A 22388-nucleotide genomic window follows, 5' to 3' on the forward strand; every position below is an offset into this window, starting at 1 on the left:
TTAGTCTTTAGTTTTCTCCTCTCCTTAGTGTTACCTAATTCGCACTTGCACTTGCATTTTAATCTGAGTTTCTTTTACTGGCGTCTATGGTTAGACTTCTGAGTGTCTATCAAGGTGGGAGCCCTTTGAAATTACATGCAAAATGTTTCATGCATATTCCTAGAGAGAGGGTAATCACATTCAATATGATTTTAAAAATTCATACATATATTTTTTATTGAAGTGTAGTTGATGTACAATGTTGTGTTACATATATATATTTTTTCATATTCTTTATCCATCCGTCTGTTGATGTACATTTAGGTTGCTTCCATGTCTTGGCTTCAGTACATTTTAAATTTTTTAAATTTTGGCTGTGTTGGGTCTTCGTTGCTGTGTGCAGGCTTTCTCTAGCTGTGGTGAGCGGGGGCCACTCTTGGTTGCGGTGTGCGGGCTTCTCATTGCTGTGGCTTCTCTCATTGAGGAGCACGGGCTCTAGGCTCAAGGGCTTTAGCAGTTGTGGCTCGTGGGCTCTAGAGCACAGGCTCAGTAGTTGTGGCACATGGGCTTAGTTGCTCCGTGGCATGTGGGATCTTCCTGGACCAGGGCTCGAACCCGTGTCCCTTGCATTGGCAGGTGGATTCTTAACCACTGTGCCACCAGGGTAGTCCCGGCTTTAGTACGTTTTTAAAGAGAGCTCTGTCCCCAAAAAGGGTTAAGAAGCACTAGCCTAGCATCAAAATGTCTCCTTAAGTCTTTTCAGGATAAGCCAGGACATGATTAGGTCAGACTAAGGTGTAAACTCCATAATATAACACCCAAAGTGCTTCACAGTGTGGCTGGAGGAGTAGGATAAGGACAGCTCTTCAGCTACTACTTCTTCACCTCGCCACCATGTGCTCTAACCATAGAGATGCAATGTGCAGTTTTTTGTTTTGTTTTTTTACCTACCCTTCGTGAAGATTCATTTGGTGAACTGTATATCTCACTCATACCCAAGTCATTCATCTCTCAGTAACCTCTACCAATGTCATGAATTTCACTGAGAGTCACTAAAACTGCTGAATATTTTGGCATTTAAACTCCTGACAGCACTATTTTTCTTAGAGTCCAAAACTGGAAATAACCCCCAGTATCCATCAGCAGGGAAATGGATAAATAAACCATGGTATTTACATAATAGTACATAGCAAAGAAGAGAGGAATTACTGCATACACACACACACACACACACACACACACACACACACACACGGAAATCATAAACTGTAGCTATACAAGCAAGTTGCAAAAGCAGTTGATGTATTTTATTTATATAAATTTAAGAACATACAAAACTGTTCTCTGTATTCTTTACTCCATAAAAAGACGTAGGGTAAAACTATGAAGAAAAATAAGGCAATAATGACAAAATTTTGCAGGCCTCAGTGGAGAGATGGTGGGCAAAGAAGTCTGGGAGGGTCATACAGTGGAGCTACAGAGGTGAGAGTCATGTTCTGTAATGGGCTGGTGGGTACCTGGGGTTTTGTTTATTGTTGCTGTTTAGACTCTACATATATTTTATAAGTATATCTATTAAACATTTAATTAAGAAAGCATAAAAGCAAAGGAAAAAAACAGTCTTAATCTTGCAAATTGAGATGCTATGCACCCAGGCCTATTTAGACCAGTGACCAGGGCATATCATACGATAAGCACAAGTCCACGAAATTGGCCTCCTGTCCCCTCTTTCTGAAACCTTCGAACCACTTTTTGACTTCTTTTTCCAAAGAGAGGAATGCTTACAGGTCCACCTTGGTTAAATGACACTCATTTAGTCACTGGAATGTAAGAAGATAAGCACCAAGAAGGTGAAGAGGCTTTTACAGCACAGGAAGAAGAGTTCAGTAAAATATATTGAAATCAGCTTGGGTACCCGTGGCATTAAACTTTTAAAAATTTTGACACAAAACACTTTTCCTGTAATCAGGACTTGAAGCTATAGCAATGAGAGGGGTCTGTGTGTGTGTGCTGGGGTGGGGAAATAAAGGTGCCCCTGAAATGATATTATGTTTACTCAATTGGAATTGATTGAAACCAATTTTGTCCTTTAGAACGACTTTTGGAATGGGTTGATAAAGGGAAGGTCCAGGTCTTGCACTGTCAGTGACCTTCTCACAATTTTCCTTGGTATTTAATGACTTCTCATATGGCACCTTAACTAAGCTGACATTCTGGAATGTATCCCTCTCTGTTTCTTACGTTTTTCTTCTACTGGGATAAAGTTTATGGTCTTAAAGAAGGGCATTAGATTGCACCCTCTTCTAGATGAGATAAATTCATTTACCATTAACTTATTGAGCACTTTTTTTTTTTTTTGCAGTACGCAGGCCTCTCACTGCTGTGGTCTCTCCCGTTGCGGAGCACAGGCTCCGGATGTGCAGGCTCAGCGGCCATGGCTCACGGGCCCAGCCGCTCCGCGGCATGTGGGATCTTCCCGGACTGGGGCATGAACCCGTGTCCTCTGCATCGGCAGGCGGACTCTCAACCACTGCGCCACCAGGGAAGCCCCTTGAGCACATTTTTTTTTTTTTTTTTTTTTGCGGTACGCGGGCCTCTCACTGTTGTGGCCTCTCCCATTGTGGAGCACAGGCTCCGGACGCGCAGACTCAGCGGCCATGGCTCACGGGCCTAGCCGCTCCGCGGCATGTGGGATCTTCCCGGACCGGGGCACGAACCCGTGTCCCCTGCATCGGCAGGCGGACTCTCAACCACAGCGCCACCAGGGAAGCCCCACATTTTTTAAAGTATTCTTCAAGAACATGATTTTAATGGTTATATAGTATTCTGTTGGATTTATGAACCGTAATTTATTTAGCTCATCACTCATTATCAGACACTTGAACCTTAAAACCACTTCTTAGGACTGCTGTAAAGAATGTAAGCCCCTCACAGGTGGGGAAGGAATTGTTTTTATTATTTATTTATTTATTTTAAAAATTATTTATTTGGCTGCACCGGGTCTTAGTTGCGGCATGTGGGATCTAGTTCCCTGACCAGGGATCAAACCCGGGCCCCCTGCATTGGGAGCACGGAGTTTTAGCCACTGGACCACCAGGGAAGTCCCAGGAATTGTTTTCAGAAGGCAGTTTATGCAGCTGTCTACCTGGCACCTCTTACCTGCTTGTCTAAATAAACACTTTAAACTTGGAATGTCCAAAACTGAATATCTGATATATCCTTTTGCATTCTTGCTCCCCTGCATTCTCCCTCAACTCAGTTAAAGGCAACTCTACCTTTGTAGTTGCTCAGGGCAAAAATCATAAAACATCCTTGACTCTCTCTCTTATCCTCTATCCATCATAAAGCCCTGTAGGCTCTGCCTCAGAGTATACCCAGAATCTTACTTTCCACCTCCTTTACTGCCACCCCCTACAGTAGCCTCCTTACACCTCTCCTTGCTTCAGCCCTTGCCCTCTAGTAATCTGTTCTCCATCCTTTTAGAGTGGAAGTCAGATTATTTTTTTGCTCTAAACTCTCAGATGGTTCCCATTTCACTCAGAATAAAAGCTGAAGTCTGTGCAGGGACCTCCCTTCTCCCTTTGCCAAACCTCTGTAGCCTCCTTGGTCTTTCCCTTAGTAATGCAGTGGGTAAATGTTCCCAAGTCTAAAGTAGTCTTCAGGAACATGATTTTAGTGGCTGTGTTGTAGTTATGAATCATACATTATTTAGCTCATCCTCTGTTATCAAACATTTGAGCCTTAGCTTCTCCATTTATTAAATGGAGATGTTGCTAATGCCTACCCAGCTCTCTGTTCCTAGGTTGTTGTGAGGATCAAACAGAATTGGGTGTCCGCATAGGACGGTATTTGAAAGTTATTTGTGAAATTGTTTTTTGTGGTTAGTTTTGGTACCTAAATCGTTATTTTCAATGGGAATATAAATGTATAGGCAGAAACAGTTGAACCTGTCACTAAAGGAGGAGGCCTTTGGTATTGTGTGTTTGGAACTGCTTTTTATTATAGGGTATAATTCAAACTTCTTCAGTTACCTAAATAAGTTGTTTTCACATCTGGATTCTGAAACGGCCAAGAGAGAAGACTGAAAAAAATCTTGTAGGAAACCTGCTGCTTTGCATCTTACTGTTTTAGTCTTTTGAGGTTGCCTTGATTAAATCCAGACTGTACTTCATGTGGCCTTTATATGTACATTTGTTGCTTTTTTCAAAGGGGAAAGCAGCTATGCCCAGTTTTTTTTTGTTGTTGTTGTTTGTTTTAAATGCCTTCTTTGCAATTCTCAAGAGTTGTTTTGGAGTTCATTTTTGAAAGTCTGTGCCAACAACACGGTGCTGATAGCTTTTGGTAGTTGCCCAGTGAAGTGTGAAGCACTTGCAGCGGGAGCTCACAAGGTCTGGAGTGTGGTTAGAGAGGCCGCGAAAGGGGCTGCTCGTGCCCATTTTATAGTAGGCGAAGTTGGTGTTCATAGATTTATTTTTTGTAGTATATCAACAACGTGCTTATTTTATGAACAAACATTTCTAGTGGGCTAAAAACTGTTCTTGGTTGTACTGTTTAGGGATGAGTGCTTTGTACATATAGGTGGTAAGAATAAGAAATATGAAATTAGGTTTTTGAGGGCATATGTGGGAAATTAGATTTTTGTTACTCAGCAAACATGGGCTGGGAGGCCACCAGGGGCTCAGAGTGTTTTTAGTCTCATCTTAGAGATAAGTAATCAAAGCAGTGTGGTGACCATTATGAAGGTATTAGGAGAGATATCTAAATAATTGAGGGGCAGGGCCAGGAAAGGTGGGGAATGTCTGGGAAGCCTCTTTTGTTTTGGCAGAACAGAAAACTGTACTGCCAGAGTTAGCAGAAGCTACGTAAAGAGGAAATGATTTAACTACAATTACTGTTTCCCTGTGACATTGTTCTGGTCTGATACTAGAGTTCCCTTTGTAACTGTGAATAAAATTGAGAAGGCAAAATGGGTAAAGGGGAAAACAAAAGCAGCTTTTACTTGCGGTACGCGGCCTCTCACTGCTGTGGCCTCTCCCGTTGCGGAGCACAGGCTCTGGACATGCAGGCTCAGCGGCCATGGCTCACGGGCCCAGCCGCTCCGCGGCGTGTGGGATCTTCCCGGACTGGGGCACGAACCTGCGTCCCCTGCATCGGCAGGCGGACTCTCAACCACTGCGCCACCACGGAAACCCAACTTTTACTTTTTAAATTGCCTTTTAGTTGGGGGAAAACCACTGTGATTAGTAGTTAACGACAACAATAATAAACACTTAAGCTATGCCAGCCACATTTAGGCACTTACAGACTTTAACTCATTTAATCCTCACAACAATCCTATGGCAGATAATCTTATTTTCCCCATTTCACAGATGAGGGCATAAATACTGGCTAACTTGCCTGGGGTCACACATCTAGGACTGAGAGAACTAGAAAATGAACTGGTGCTGTCTGGCTCCAGAGCCCTTACTCTTTTTTTTGTATCTGCCAATCCCAAACTCCTAATTTATCCCTCCCCCAAACCCTTTCCACTTTGGTAACCATAAGTTTGTTTTCCATGTCTGTGAGTCTGTTTCTGTTTTGTAAATAAGTACATTTGTGTCGTATTTTAGATTCCACATATAAGTGATATCATATGGTATTTGTCTTTCTCTTTCTGGCTTCGCTTAGAATGATAATCTCTAGGTCCATCCATGTTGCAGCAAATGGCATTATTTCATTTTTTTATGGCTGAGTAGTATTCCATTGTGTGTGTGTGTATATATATATATATATACCACATCTTTATCCATTCATCTGTTGATGGACACTTAGTTTGCTTCCATGTCTTGGCTATTGTAAATAGTGCTGCTGTGAACATAGGGATGCATGTATCTTTCTGAATTAGAGTTTTCTCCAGATAATGCCCAGGAGTGGGATTGCTAGATCATATGGCAGCTATATTTTTAGTTTTCAGGGGAACTTCCATACTGTTTTCCACAGTGGCTGTACCAGTTTACATTCCCACCAACGATGTACGAGGGTTCCCTTTTCTCCACACCCTCTCCAGCATTTACTATTTGTAGACTTTTTAATGATGGCCGTTCTGACTGGTGTGAGGTGATACCTCATTATAGTTTTGAGTTGCATTTCTCTAACAGGGATATTGAGCATCTTTTCATGTGCCTTTTGGCCATCTGTATGTCTTCTTTGGAGAAATGTCTATTTAGATCTTCTGCCCATTTTTGGATTGGGTTGTTTGTTTTTTTGTTATTGAGTTGTATGAGCTATTTGTATATTTTGGAAATTAATCCCTTGTCGGTTGCATCGTTTGCAAATATTTTCTCCCAATCTATAGGTTGTCTTTTCGTTTTGTTTATGGTTTCCTTTGCTGTGCAAAAGCTTTTAAGTTTGATTAGGTCCCATTTGTTTATTTTTGCTTTTATTTCTATTGCCTTGGGAGACTGTCCTAAGGAAACATTGCTAGGATTTATGTCAGAGAATGTTTTGCCTATGATCTCTTCTAGGAGTTTTATGGTGTCCTATCTTATATTTAAGTCTTTAAACATTTTTGAGTTTATTTTTGTGTATGGTGTGAGCGTATGTTCTAACTTCATTGATTTACATGTGGCTGTCCAGCTTTCCCAGCACCACTTGCTGAAGAGACTGTCTTTTCCCCATTGTATGTTCTTGCCTCCTTTGTCGAAGATTAATTGACCGTAGGTGTGGGGGTCTATTTCTGGGCTCTGTATTGTGTTCCATTGATCCATATGTCTGTTTTGGTCAGAGCTCTCACTCTTAATCTCTGACCTGTATATATTGCTTCTCAAAATATTAAGTTTTACTATTCCGTGTAATAAGACTGAATGCCTGTGTCTATTTAGAATTTAACTGTTAGGTTAAAATTTATCTTGATGTCCTTTTTTGATTCAGGGAAGTTATTAATAAAAAGGGCATTATTATTAGTTGAGACATCTTTGTACCACTTAGCTTGAAGAAAAGCTGGGCCTTCCCTGTCATCTCCCTTCAGAATCATTCAAAATTTGCTTAGGAAGAGCAGAATTGTTGTTAATTGAGAGTTTGTTTAACGTTTATTGTAGCTAGCATATTTATTTTATACTCACTTGATGACAGTGTGACACTACAGAGTTGGTAGATTTTTTTCTTCTTTTTTTCCATTTGAATGTTTAATACTCTGGGATTGAGTATATAGTGACTCTTGAACATCAAGGGGGTTAGGAATGCCGACCCTCTGCACAGTTTAAAATCCACCTATTATCGACCCTTTGTATCTGCGGTTCTGCATCCATGGATTCAACTAGCCCTAGATCGTGTAGTACTGTACTATTCACTTTTGAAAAAATCCACATATAAGTGGACCCACACAGTTCAAACCTATATTGTTCAAGGGTCAGCTGTATAGTGAATGCATATAGTACATTTATCCTGTTTTATAAGATTTAGAATCTAATTTTGTTATTTTAAAAGATCAAGAAATTTTATGATTGTAGGTCTTTTGTTCAAATCTACTTTATGGCAATATGCTTTATGCCATTTTAATATATTTTTGGAAATATATTATTCTAAGTAGGGGGAGAGGATGCTTCTGGGGCTTGGTTTTATGGTTTTGGAATATAAATGGTGTATAAAATAATCGTGTGCCATTTTTCTTAAATTTGGATATAGTAGAAAGTTTTTGGAAGAGGAAGTTTGTGCCGAAGATATCACTGGTATTTTTAACAAGCTCAAAACATGCCATCAGAGAAAAGTTAATATAAAGTTACACTGTTGCCACGATGATATGTTAATTGTAGTTGCAGGCAAAATCTTTAATAGTTTACACAATTACACAACGACAGTGTAATTGCTACATAGAGACTTTGAGATATTAGATAAACAAATTTATTCTGGAGAATAAAAGGGCTTTTAAGTACAAATTTTGTTTTGACTGCCTTGTTTTCTAGGACTTAGTAATTAAAACATTATTTCTGCATCTTTTTTTTTTTTTTTTTGGTACACGGGCCTCTCACTGTTGTGGCCTTTCCCGTTGCGGAGCACAGGCTCCGGACGCGCAGGCTCCGCGGCCATGGCTCACGGGCCCAGCCGCTCCGTGGCATGTGGGATCCTCCCAGACCGGGGCCCGAACCCGTGTCCCCTGCATCGGCAGGCGGACTCTCAACCACTGCGCCACCAGGGAAGCCCTATTTCTGCATCTTGATGCTGGAGTAACAAAGTTGTAAAGAAGGCCAGGAAAAAGGGGGGTAAAGTTGGGGGACTTAGCAGACTTTGTAAGGCTAATTTTGACTTGAAGGCACTTTAAGAAAGAGAAGATGGTCTTGCGGTTCATCAGTAAACTAAAGCCTATGGAACATTTTATGGGGAGTCATTTTAAAGGCATTCCATTTATCTTGAATAAGGGTCTTCAAGCCTTTACGTGAAAGGTGCTGTCCTGTTCTTCACTCTTCTCCGGCTCTCCTAAGGTAAGGAATGTCAGCTACAGCATGAAGAATAAAAAGTCTGAAGGCACAAGGGGAAAGGTGCGCAAGGTGCAGGGAGAGGATAAACTCGAGGTCCTCTCCCCTGTGGACCTGGGAAAAGATACAATCAGATCTTCGGTTCTGAGGCTGCCTTTCTGATTTATGAAGGGAGAGTTAAGAAAACAGCCTGGAAACCAGATGAGATCTGGATGGTGATGGGAACCAAGGCCCAGAGGTGAGGATGAGCCAGAGTGAGTTATGGGGAAGTCAAGTGATAGCCTGACAAAGACTCTTCCTCTTGGGAGTCCAGAAGGTGGTTATGATAGTAGCTAACATAGCTTGACTTCCTTTGTCTCTTGGCTCTCAGGACCCCATGCTCTCCTGATTGCCTTCCTTCCTCCCAGGCCATTCTCTGTTCTTCCTTTCCTCCTGTGTTAAAAGTACACCAGGACCTTGTCTCTCCTCTTTGATCTCTTTTCTGTCTACAGAGAAGACAGACTCCCTAAGTGATTTCATCTAGGCTCAAGGCTTTAAATGTCATTGAGGTGACAGTGACTCCCAAATTCATTTCTCCAGCCTGCACCCCTTTGTACAACTCTACACTTGTCTACCCAGCTGCTAATTTAGCTCTACTTAAAGGCCTAAGAAGTATCTCAAACTCAGCGTGTCTTCAACAGAACTGATTTCCCCTCCTTGCCCAACTAAAGTGGCTCTTCGTTCATTCTTACCCATTCTTTAGTTTCTCAGACCAAAAATATTGGGGTCACTCTTGTCTTCTTTTTCTTACAGGCCACCTGTAATTCATCAGTAAGTCAGTCTTGTTGTCTCTGCTTTCACAGTCTCTCCTGAATCTGGTTACTTTTTATCGTTTCTACTCTAGTCCAAGAACACTCCAGTAGCTTCTTATCTTTCTGTTTCTGCTTTTTTTCCTATGTAGTAGGCAGAGTCATATTTTAGAAATGTAAATCAGATTATGTCAGCTTGTGCTTCAAGTCCTTTGTTGGCTTCCTATCACTTTTAGAATATAACTAAAAACTCTCACCTTGGCCACAGGCCCCAGAGAATTTGGCCTCTGGCTAGCCCTCTGACTTCACATGCCATTATAGTTTACTCCTTTGGCTACACTGGTGGTCTTGCCGGGCCCTAAATGTCATGCAGGTCCCTGCTCAGATGTGGCAGCCTGCCCACTCTTATCTCAAATAGTCACTCCTGCTACCTCCATTGTCATGTTATGTCTCCTAAGTCTTCTTTATTTTTCTTCCAGGTTGTACTATCTCTATTAGTTAATTATCTGACTTCCTGATTAGAATGTAAGCTCCTTCCAGGCAGGGACTGTTTTTTCACTAGATACCTTCAGGCCTGGGGCATGGTAGGCACCCAAGTATTTGCTAAATGAAAGAATATTTTGAGTATTTACTTTGTGCTAGGCCCTGAGCTAAAACTCTTGACATCGATTAATGATTAATCCTCCCAACAAGTTCTATAAAGTTAGGCACTATTATTGTTGTACCCATTTTACAGATAAGAAAACTGAGGCTTATTGATTGTTATGTGCTGAGTGTATAGATGGACCCTAGGATAATATTGGATACTTAGGGTGGAGTTAGATCAAAGCCTCTACAGTATTCTATTTCCTTCACTGCTAAAATATTTAATAATGTCTTCTAGAAATATTTTCTAGATCAACTCAGGTTTTGATCATTGAATATTGGGTCAAATTGTAAGACAAAATTCAGTTTTGGATCAAGAAACACAATGCTTTTGATATAGGAATTGACCTTTCTCTCTTCTGGCCCCCACACATGCCACAGACTGAAACTCATGGATTTCTGATGCCAGATGCAGTTCTCATGGGGCATTATGTAAATGGCAAAGATGTTCTGCAGTAGTGGTTGTGTTCTGTGTAATTGGTCTCCACACTTCCATTCATGCTTTCCTCCAATCCAGTCTCCATGCTTTAGTCCATCCATCACTGTAGTCAAGCCACTCCAGCGGCTTCTCACTGCTCAGGGGTTCACCAGCTCCTTGAGGTCTGTCCACGACCTGAGATTTTAGTGCTTTTCCACCCTTTGCTGCTCACTGCACTTGAGCTACGCCTGTCAAACCAGTGCCTGGGTTTCACATCCTTCTTTTTGCCCCAGGGCTTCCTAATGCAGTTCTCTGGCCTGGGATACACATTGCCCAGTGGGTCAGAGCCTTGGAGCCAGATGGTCCAAATTTCAGTTCAGGCTCTGACCTTGGGCAACTCAGGCGCTCCAAGTGTAAAATGGAGATGATAATAACGTGAGGTTATTGTGTGGATTAAATGAGTGTGTACATGTAATGCTTTAGCACAGTGCTTGGAACATAGTAAGCATTCAGTAGGTGTTGGCTGATACTGTTATCACTCGGCTTTCCTTAGCTGTCTCCTGCTTATCGTTCAGCTCCCCCTTCTCTCTCACCAAATCAGAGTTTACTGACTAAAAAATTGCCTCTTTTATATGTTTCTGTTTATATGTTCTTATAGGACCCCATGCTTATCTAGCATGGATCTTACCATAATTTGAAAGCATGTATTTATTTTGTGTGATTATGTGTCTGTCTCCTCCATTGACTCTGAGCTCTAGAAGGGTGGAAATAACTCTTTTGCTTGCCATTGTATCCCTAACCCAGTGCCTGGTACATAGTTTGTGCTTAATAAATGTGCTCAGTAAATGTGCCCAGTGAATAAAGGGCTCTTAACTTTTCCTTTCTTAAAATAGGATCTTGGGATCTTTTGTGATAACCCTTCCTTTGAGAAAGAGTAATGTCAGCGTGGAAACTAGCATTATTTCAGACTTGGGAGCTCATTGAGTACAAGTACACAGGGCAAAGGGGCAGGGACTACTGGAAGATAGGCAGAAAGATCAGGAACATGGACTTGTCCGGATGGATGTTGTTGTAACATCTGGGCTTTGAGTGATGCACCATCCTGGATGTAGCTATAATATGTAGATATTTAACAGTGATTCAACCAGTTCCTGTATAATCCCTGCTCTGTGCTGGGCATTGAGCCAGGTGCTGAGCACCTCACCCTTCTAATTGAATGTATGTTTCAGGGGAACTACTTGGAAAGATGAATGCTGAGAATATTAGCATCTATTTACGTCTTTTGGTGTTTTTACCATACGGCAGTGCCTCTTGGGTGTGTGTCTTGTGTGTGAGGTCAAGAATTTGTTTCATACCTACACAAGAATCGGTATGCGAGGCAAGCTTGTCACATCTGGGACACTGGAGAAAATTTTGCAGCAATAGATTTTAATGTGGTAAGATACCTCCGTCTGCCATGAGATTCCATGTTTCCTGTGAAATACAAAGTGTAAAAGACAATTGTGAAGACCTGGGGAAGAAGAGGGATTTCTAGTACCTATTCCACTCTTCTGCCCCCAGTGTACTTTCCTTTATCCTTGCCCTTCCTGCTGACCTTCATCAGCACATCTTCTTTTGCCTGTACTATTTAAAACCTGGTAATCTTTCCTCTTGTTCCCTGTTTACCTATTACTGCTGTTTCCTAGAAGTTGTATTTCTGTTCTCTAGACTGGAATTTAGATACCTCCTTTCCCGGAGGTTAATGATTCTTGCCAGAAGCTGAATTAGTTGGTTGCTCAGGGAGAAAAGACTCAGTAAGCAAGTAGTATTGAGAGAGCTACATTCCAGTTCACAAATAAGCGTCACCTACTTATGAAGTCAGTACCGTGAGTGATATAGAAAGAGGGGTCATGGTTTCCAGCCACAAAGAAGGGACAGTCTGTAAGGAAAGATGAAACTAGCATATTCATTAGTTTTTTGGGTATATATTGAGTATCTACCGTATGTCAGGCACTGTCCTGGGAGCTAGGGGATAGAACAGTGAATGAAACAGAAGTTCTGGTCTCATGGAACTTACATTCTAGTGTAGTGCCTCATATAATAAGTCAGGTGGTCATGAGAGCAATGAAGAAAAATAAAGCAGGGTAAGAGGATGGAGAGTGAAGTGAATGCTGATTTAAATTAAATGGTCAGAAAAGGGCTGTCTGATAAGGTGATGTTTGAGTAGAGAACTGTGTGAAATTGGGGAGTGGGCAAGTCAGATACCTGGGAGAAAGCATTCCCGCAGAGCAGTAAGTACAAAGACCCTGAAATGAGAATGTGTCTTCAGTAAGAAGGCCAGTGGGATCGGAGTAAAGGTCGAATCTTTGGAGAGGAGGTCACAGAGGGAGTGGAGTCTTGTTCAGTGTATGATCGGAAGGTTCACTGGAGGTTTGCCGTGGAGGTGATCTGGATTATGTCTGAGAAGGGTCATTATCTACAGTGTGGAGATGAGACTTTTCAGGGGCCCAGGGGAAAAGTGGGGAGCCCAGTTAGGTATTGCAGTCATCCAGGCGAGAGAGATGGTGACTTGACCAGGGTGGTTCTGATGGTGGTGGTGAGAAGTCGTGGGATTCTGGATACATTTTGAAAGTAGAACTGACAACATAGATCAGACGTGGAGAATTGCTGGTGGAGGTGGGTCCAGATGTGGAGTACACTGTGTGTCCAGAGAAATCTTGATAGAAGAAGAGGCCTCAGGTGCAGAAGGACTTTAAAAGGGGTCTTGAAAAGTGGCATGAAATGATGATTTTTATAGGAAATAAAGCACTATGAAGTATACAGCACTTAAAATAGAGTTATGTTCTGACTGTAGTCCTCAAAGATATGCCAGGAGTCCATTCCTTGAAGAAAAAGTGTTGATTTGTCTGAGACAAACTCTGTCCACTGATTAACACTTGACCCTGGGAGGCATAAATATTTGTAATAGCTTTTACATTGGTGAAAATATGGTTTATATGTTGAACATATTCATTAATTACTAGAATTCCATTCATATGTGCATGCTTTCTGGGAGACAAGTTAGAAGTCCTGCACACTGTGTTTTAGCTCAGTTGACTTTGATACAAGAATCACTATGTTAAATATTGCCCAGTCTTTTCAGTGATAGAATTCTCTCTATATTCTTACTGTGAAAGTTAATAAAATTTACTGGTATTTTATGTGTATATTGCATAGGTATATACTGTTTTGGTTCTTCCTTTTAGAATCCTGAAAATGGTACAAGATTTAATGAAATTAAAATTACACATGACCTGTGGAGCACATTCATCTGAGTACCTTTTTGGTGTAGGGCAGTGTAGAGGATCCATAAGACATGGTCCATGTACTGAAGGGATTTTTAGTGTGGTAGGAGCACCAGAGATTTGATGGCACATCTAAAGGACTCCAATGTAGTATTTTGACTCTTGCTAAGAAGTAGAATTCTTATATTATGCTTTAGCTTATTTTATCAGTGAACTTTTCTTGCTTTGATTTAAAAACCACAGAATATGGTTATCATACCCACCAAACACTGGGAGAATTTAAAACAAGATAAAATACCTATTTTTGAAAATTAACATTTGTGTAGTGTTTTACTCATTTAATCCTGTGAACTAGGTATTACCTCAGTTTTATTTTTAACTATTTATTTGTTTGGCTGGGTCTTTGTTGCAGCACGCAGAATCTTCATTGCCGCATGTGGGATCTTTTAGTTGCGGCATGCGGGCTCTTAGTTATGGCATGCGGGATCTAGTTCCCTGACCAGGGATCGAACCTGGGCCCCCTGCATTGGGAGCGCAGAGTCTTAACCACTGGACCACCAGGGAAGTCCCTTACCTCAGTTTTAGAGGGGACACAAAAGTATAGCAATACCCAAGGTCACGGAAAAATCTATCTATCTATCTATCTATATATATATATTTTTTTGGTTGTGCTGTGCGCCTTGTGGGATCTTAGTTCCCAACCAGGGATTGAACCTGGGTCCTCAGCAGTGAAAGCGCAGAGTCCTAACCACTGGACCATCAGGGAATTCCCTAAATCTAAATATATTTCTTAATTGTTCTTACTGATGCTGGTCCTTTGTTTCCAAATCCTATACCCTTTCTATTACATGTTCTTTCTCCCCCCTCCCCATTTTTATTAATGGTTGGAAACATCCTGTTTCTTAGTTGGGTTAAAGGAAGTGAGTTAGATCACAGCTGTTATTCAGAAAGAAAAATCCTTTGGCACATATGAAAATATTAATTCATTGTCCGTGGAAGTAATAGTGGAGTTCATGGGCTTCTGATGTGCTCAAGCGCTGTCATTAATATTTTATCCTTACAACAGTTTTTTTCCTTTGCAGGGTTTTGGAGTTTAAAAAAATTTTTGCTGGTAACTATTTAAAATAGTCAAGATAATACAATGTATATGTAAATATAAAGAAAAATATAAAACAACTCTGTAACTGCCACCCATTCTAACATATAGAAATGACCCATACCTTCTGAGTCTTTCTGCTTACACCTTTCCCCCCCTAAGTCAGGTAACAAGAATATTGAATTTTGCATTTTTCCAAGGTGTCTTTAATATAAATATCTTTCATTTAGGAATTAAAATCTTTTAAATATTGTGGGTAAATTTCATCTTGTTTGACATAACTTATATAAATGGCTCTTTAAAATTATATTTTGATTTATTTATGTTAAAGATATTTTTGTTGCCTGAGGCAGTTATTTAAAAGGCAGTTTGGTATAGTGTATAGAGAAGTAGAAATATAATGTTGTACACATGAAAGTTATCTAACGTTATATACCAATGTTACTTCAATAAAAAAGAAAAAAGGTTGTATCTTTCTTATCTTTCTTTGTATATCTAACACTTAATACACAGCAAATGTGCCCCAAAGAAGTTTGTTAAATGAATTCATGCATCCATGTGCTGAGTGGAATGCGTAATAGCTGGAAAGAAAAAAATAGATAAAAATAAAAAGCAGCTTGGTTTTGAAGATGGAAGTTAGGAAAATTTATTAGTTTCAGAGGTTTCAAAGATCTGGGAGAAGGGTATATTGAGGAGGAGGAAAAGGATTTTGTGTGAATCAAGGAAGTTACTCTCTGGCATAGTTTTTCTTTTTCTTTACTAGAGAAAAGGGAACAAAGGAGTAGGATCTGAAAACCTGCCCTTTCTTAAATCGTTCTTGGCAGAATTGATACTACAAGCGAGTAGCTAAAGATTTAATGAAATGCGGCTTAAAAGTTTTATGACAGCGGATTTCCTAAAGGTTAGAAAGTGTTTATTTTAAACGTGGTTTTGAGTGGTAAAGTCTACTTCAGAGGTCATATCCTATATCTTGTTATTGTCCTCATTGCTGAGCCACTGAAACCTGGAATCTGGTTCACGAAGTATGATACTAATTTCCATTTTCTTGGTAGAGTTTGTGTGTGGTCTTTCATCTTTTAGGAACTATAATTCTCATAGTTCCTAGTTTCAGATGTTGTAAGGAGAGTTCTGAGCAATGCCTGTGATACAGTTTTGGGGGGCAGTGGTCATAAATGTGCATTTACATGCACCTATGTATGCATATGCATAGAAATGCCTTACCGTGTTTGCCTTGGTGATCGCCGCATGTAGGGAGAATTTAATTGTTGGGTGACTGGGCTCAGGAACTAGACTCTCCAAACTCACATCCTGAATCGCCACTAGCTAGCTCTGTAGCCTTGGGTAAGTTACTTAACCTCTTTGTGATGATTTCTTTATAAAATGGGGATAATAAAACATCTGCCGTATTGAGTGATTGAGAGGATTAAACAGGTTTGTGCACAGAAAGTACTTAGAGCTCAGAGTAAGTGCTCCATGAATGTTGGCTATTATTTAAATCTTGTAGGTAGTGCCTTTTGTTTAGAAGTGTACATCTTTGCTTAGGCTACCATTTGTGTGTGGGGAGATGTTCTTTCTAGAACCATGTCTCCTTGTCACATGATTATGTGCTGTGTGAGCCTTGTTAATACTCTGTCAGCATTTGAGGTTGGAACATAAGTGTGGCCACACCCGGTGGAATCCAGTGAGAGAGAGCTAAGCACCGTAGCAACTGTTGCTATTTGTATCCTGAGCAACAGCTGCCCGGGGCAGATTTATTTTTTAATCCTGATCTCAGATAGCTTGGGATGTGGCCCTGCCTTAGAGAAGTGGATTGGTTGGTCTGGGCTTTGAGGCGATTTCATGACCACATGTTACAAAGATTCTATTCCGTGTGAAATATGAGGTGCTAAAGCTTTGTGTGTGTGAGGGAGGAAGAGAGGCCAAGCCTCAGCATTCAGTCAGTCCCTGAAGTATGTGACTGGGTTAATCACATAAGAAATCACTTTTTAAAAACAATTTAATGTATTTTTTGGCCACGTCATGTGGCATGCGGGATCTTAGTTCCCCGACCAGGGGTCGAACCCGTGCCCCTGCCGTGGAAACACGGAGTCCTAACCACTGGACCGCCAGGGAAGTCCCGAGAAAGCACTTTTAATATGGACAGTGAGGCTTCATACTTTTCAGTCAAAAGTAATTTTACTGTTTATGACAGTCTACAGAGGATTTAGAGGTCTATGTTTCTAGTGTATACATGCACACACATACGTACACACATATATACATATATCTAATAACTTACGTATTAGTTATTATCAATTGTGGATTTCACAAAAACTGTCCTTCCAATGAATGCTTCATTACTAAATGCTTTTCTTAAGTAGATAATAGGATCTTTAAAAAGCATTTGTTTTAAATAGTGGTTGGATTAATTCAGTAATTTTCTAACTTTTTTTTTTTTTTGGTTTTTTTTTTTTTTGTGGTACGCGGGCCTCTCACTGCTGTGGCCTCTCCCTCTGTGGAGCACAGGCTCCGGACGTGCAGGCCCAGTGGCCATGGCCCACGGGCCCAGCCGCTCCGCGGCACGTGGGATCCTCCCAGACCGGGGCACGAACCCGCGTCCCCCGCATCAGCAGGCGGACCCCCAACCACTGCGCCACCAGGGAAGCCCCAATTTTCTAACTTTTATTTCTGATATATTGAAATATTTCAAGCCTTATGAAGCACCTTGAAATAGTAACATGGTCCATTTCCAAATCTTGTCTGCTAACTTACCTAGGATTCAGACACAAGACATTTACTGAGCACATACTATGTTCCAAGCTCTGTTGTAAATTCTGGTGACATCTAGTGAATGTTGTTGGTCTTTTTTTTTTTTTTTTTTTTAAAGTAACCCATATGAACTTTCTTACCATTTTTATTTATTTATTTATGGCTGTGTTGGGTCTTCGTTTCTGTGCGAGGGCTTTCTCTAGTTGCGGCAAGCGGGGGCCACTCTTCATCGCGGTGCGCGGGCCTCTCACTATCGCGGCCTCTCTTGTTGCCGAGCACAGGCTCCAGACGCGCAGGCTCAGTAGTTATGGCTCACGGGCCTAGTTGCTCCGCGGCATGTGGGATCTTCCCAGACCAGGGCTCGAACCCGTGTCCTCTGCGTTAGCAGGCAGATTCTCAACCACTGCGCCACCAGGGAAGCCCCTGTTGTTGGTCTTATTCTTTTCAAGTTCTCTATATAGATCCTACCTATTAAAAATGTGATTATTTTTGTTTTTCGATTGCCCTATTCAGATTCAGTGGTATGAATTTACTGATTTGGATGTTTTGAGTTTACAGTATAACATCATGCTGAACTAAAAAACATTTAACTGAGTCACTTATAAAATCAAAACATTTTCATCCTCTAGGTATTATTAACCCAAAGAACCCAAAGGAAGCTCCAAAGTCCTTCAGCTTTGACTACTCCTACTGGTCTCACACCTCGGTGAGTGTACCCATGGTGCAGCGTGGTAGAACAGTGTGGGTTTTAAACCTTTTGAAAGAGCCTGCAGGTCCACAGGGAAAGCAAAGATTACCAACATCTAGGGAAATGAAGAGTAAGACCCTTTGCAGTATCCCCTTACTGACTATAGGACCCCAAATCTTGCTGGCTTCTAGGGATTGTTCCTAAACTAGAGTTTGCTTCTGCATCTCTTTGTTATGCATTTTTTGTTCTTTTTTTCCTATTTTATGTTAGAGTAGGAGGTGTTTTAAACTATTGCAAAGCCTAATTGCCAAGGGAAGCACCTGTGAAAGGGGTTGGAAAACATTCTTCACTGAAAGCTGTGTTTATTGAGAAATAGCCACACCACCTGGAGCGAATTAAAAGAAATATTTTTATATGTGGACTTGATCTTTGATCTTTCAGCCCCATTTTCCACTTAAAATTTTCTTGGAGCTCCCTGTGAATGGAAGAGTGATACTTTCAAGGTTATGTAAAATGAAATGTAATCATGTCAGATAATTTCATGTAGATATTTTTATGTATGTCTGGCCTGGATGTCTCTAATAGTGCCTCTGTGTGTGTGCATTTAATGGGAAAAATAAACTATATGTAGGGGGGACTTAAAAATATATTTTAGGTGATTATTCTGATTTCAAACACTTTTATTTATTATAGAAGTAATCAAATAAGCATAGGAAACAATATGAATAAAATTCCATTTATTTTTCCTTTTAATCTTTACAGCCCGAAGATCCCTGTTTTGCATCTCAAAACCGTGTGTACAATGATATTGGAAAGGAAATGCTCTTACATGCCTTTGAAGGATATAATGTCTGTATTTTTGCCTATGGGCAGACTGGTGCTGGGAAGTCTTATACAATGATGGGTAAACAAGAAGAGAGCCAGGCTGGCATCATTCCACAGGTAAAAAACAAAAAAACAAGAATGAAAAACCTCTGTTCATTATTACTCTTAGTCCTCAATTGCATTAACAATTATTTTTATTAGCAAACATTTATTCAGGGACTATTGTATGCGAGGCACAAAGATAAATCCCTTTCCCTGAGAGGAGCTAACAGTCTGATGGAAAAGACTGATAGGTATTCATGTCTGTTTTTAAAGGTGGGAAAGTTGACTTTTTGTAAAGGTTTTGCTGTATATCCAATGCCATGTTACTTTATCTTTTGAACAATGTTATCAGCTTCTTTAAAAAGTGATAGTATGTGTCAGGCTCTGTTCTGAATCCTGGGGACACCTGCTGAGTGTTGTTGGTCTGATTTTTTTTTCCCCAAGTTCATATATAGATCACCTCTTAAGAATGTGTTTATTTTTGGTTTTTGATTGCCTTTCCTTTTATCTTGTTAAATTAATTCTATCACTTAAAGCTTGAACAGTCTGAGATTTTTTTCTTTTTTAAGAGCAGTTAGTCTTTTGATTCTGTATTGTTTGGGAATGGAGAAAAGTTGTGACACAGGTACATTTAGGAAGAACTTCTTTTGCTAGTAACAGGAACGTGGTTTGCTTTTATTGATGATATTTGGGATTAATTTTAAAGTGTTCTTTCACTATAGGCCTAGTGTGGCCATTGCTATATTCTGAAAATAAAATATATAAGGGAGCAATATCTACTTTTTTGAATGGATTATTGGATTATAATTCTAAATTCAGCTATATAATTGAAATGCTTATTATTAATAAAGATTAGGACATTTTCAGAAAAAAATGAACATACTAGCGTGCACACACACACACACACTCACGTATATTTTTTAAAATTTTGGCTGTGCCAGGTCTTAGTTGCGGCACGCAAGGATCTTTAGCTGCGGCATGTGGACTTCTTATTTGCGTTATGCATGCGGGATCTAGTTCCCCAATCAGGGATTGAACCCGGGCCCCCTGCATTGGGAGCACGGAGTCTCACCCTCTGGACCACCAGGGAAGTCCCTATTTTTTTTTTTTTTTAACGTAAAAAGTAATGTCTGTATTAAGACATATATTTGGGAATTGTCCTTCTTTGTGTATAGTAATGGTAATAATTATAATACTAATTAGAGGAAACATTAAATGTAGCACTCATAATGTGCCAAGCACAGGTCTAAGTCTTTGCTTTTACTACTATGTATTAACTTCTTTGACACTAAAATAATTGTTTGTAGATATAGCAAGTAATATTAAATAGTCCTTCTCTTTCCTTTAATTTGTTTGTTATTGGAATTCTTGTATAGTTACATATGTATCTCTTTTCTGGTAGAATTTTTGAATATTTTATTTTAATGCCAAAGCATGAATTTTTAAGAAGACTTATGTTTTAGAAACTGCCACTTAAAATCCAACTTAAATTCTATTTAGACTTCTAGAGAATCATGAACATATAGTTCATTTTTCAAATGTATATTGATTGCCTTAATAGTAAATATATAGCAAATGAAAATTCAGTGGATTTTTCTTAATTATTCTTATTTAAAACATCACATATTTTAAATAAATTCAAAGGATAGGGAGAGTGAAATTTTAAAATTTTCCTGATCTAGAAAAATTGTTTTCTGTTAGAAATGTCACTGTGTAATGGAACAGCCTCTCATAAAAAGGATTGGAATCTTAAGGCAGAGGTAAAGGGGAAAAATCTATAGAGTCAAAATTATTCTCAAAAATACCTTTATTTACTCTTTTCAAATAGTGTATATTCTCTCTATGCATATATGTATGAATTTACAATGTATATAGTAACTGAGAACATATAATAAAATTTATATCATGATAAATAAGTGTACAAAATACAGTTTAATAGTAGTTTTACTCCTACAATTATAATACTCATAGTTGAGTCACAGTTAATTCTAGTATAATATGAAGAGTTGAATTCACATGATGTAAAATCAATGACGTAACAATAGAAGAGACATAATCCCTTCTCTTCTCCTATTTGTGGCTTTCTTTCTAAGGAAACATTATTGAGGTGATACTGTTGAGGGACAATAGGGATTAGATGAGAAGAATGTATTAAAAACTTTCCTTTTATTTCATTCAAAGCATTTACCTTTGATGTTGATGCCATTAATATTTAGAGAAAAAAAGAGAAAGGGGATCTCGCTAATCCCTTTAGCACACATGGGTAATGTAGTACTTCTGATTTATGCTCTTCGTGCCTCTCGTTCTGTTTCTACAGTTATGTGAAGAACTATTTGAGAAAATCAATGACAACTGTAACGAAGAAATGTCTTACTCTGTAGAGGTGCGTACAATTGTGGGTTAAAAACAGAGTCCTCAAAAAAAAAAAAAAACAGAGTCCTCTGTGCTCCATTCCCTCAAATGCTACTTTTAAATGGTTCCGAATTATGACTGAGCTGTAGATCACTTAACCATTGCCCCAATTCTGTACTTGAAGGCTATTTCTAAGTTTTGGTTATAATGAAGAATGTTGCAATTAAATCCTTGTTCATAAGTTTATGGCTTTATTTTTATTTGTTTCCTTTTTATGTATGTTGGTTGTCAGATGATACATTTGAATTGCCAAATGGCCTTTTGAAAGGCTATACCAATTTTCCATTCCATCAGGAGGGTGTAAGCACCCACTGAGTCCTCGTCAACGTTTAGTATTTTTGTTTTTTAATCTTTGCCAATTTAATAAGGGAAATTTTCTCACTCTTAAAATTAGAATTTCTTTGATTAGCAGTGTGATTGAACATCTTATAAATTATGTATATGCCTGTTTACATTTTGTGATTGCAGTGTTTTTGTTATTCATTTGCATGAACTCTTCCCCCTTTAATATTATTAATAATGACTTTTGACAGGCATAGGTTTTTAAAATATATGTAATCAAATCTCTTCTCCCCTTCTCCCCTTTGTAATTGTTTATAATCTTGGAAAGTTATTCTCCATTCAGTGTATATACCCTAGTTCTTTTGAGAGGAGGTCTGTAGAATTACATTATATATATTAGTTTATTTGATAAACATTTCCACTTTTTTGTACAAGTGCTTTATGAAGCTGTTGTTTTACACATCCCCATTTTTGGTATTCAGTTTCATAGTAGCTGAAGTTATTAAAACATTCTGTTAACATGAGCTTGTTGTTCTGAGAAATCAGTCTGTTTTTTAAGTGACTTCTAGATTTTTAAAAATGTATATGTTGTGACTTTCTATAGGTCTTATGCAATTCTTAGTTGATCCACTTAGCTGCTTTGGGTTTTTTCTTTACCTGTAAAGTGTTGTATAAATTTCAAAGAATTCTGCGTGGTAACTATCATGCACCAAAAGGGGAATGTGTTGCTCTAAAAATATTTTTTGTTAAAA

At 39.4% G+C, this 22388-nt stretch overlaps 1 protein-coding gene across 1 annotated transcript in view; it reads left to right on the top strand.

Moving 5' to 3' along the window:
- KIF1B (kinesin family member 1B) overlaps nt 1-22388 on the top strand; it is a 135957-nt gene that overhangs the window by 11211 nt on the left and 102358 nt on the right. The window contains exons 3-5 of the mRNA XM_079728565.1: nt 18017-18093; nt 18838-19017; nt 21260-21325. Of these exons, the coding sequence (XP_079584691.1) occupies nt 18017-18093; nt 18838-19017; nt 21260-21325 (323 nt within the window). The remainder of the gene's footprint in view (nt 1-18016; nt 18094-18837; nt 19018-21259; nt 21326-22388) is intronic.

Source organism: Hyperoodon ampullatus (assembly GCF_949752795.1).
Source record: "Hyperoodon ampullatus genome assembly, chromosome: 2".
NCBI classification, from domain to species: domain Eukaryota; kingdom Metazoa; phylum Chordata; class Mammalia; order Artiodactyla; family Ziphiidae; genus Hyperoodon; species Hyperoodon ampullatus.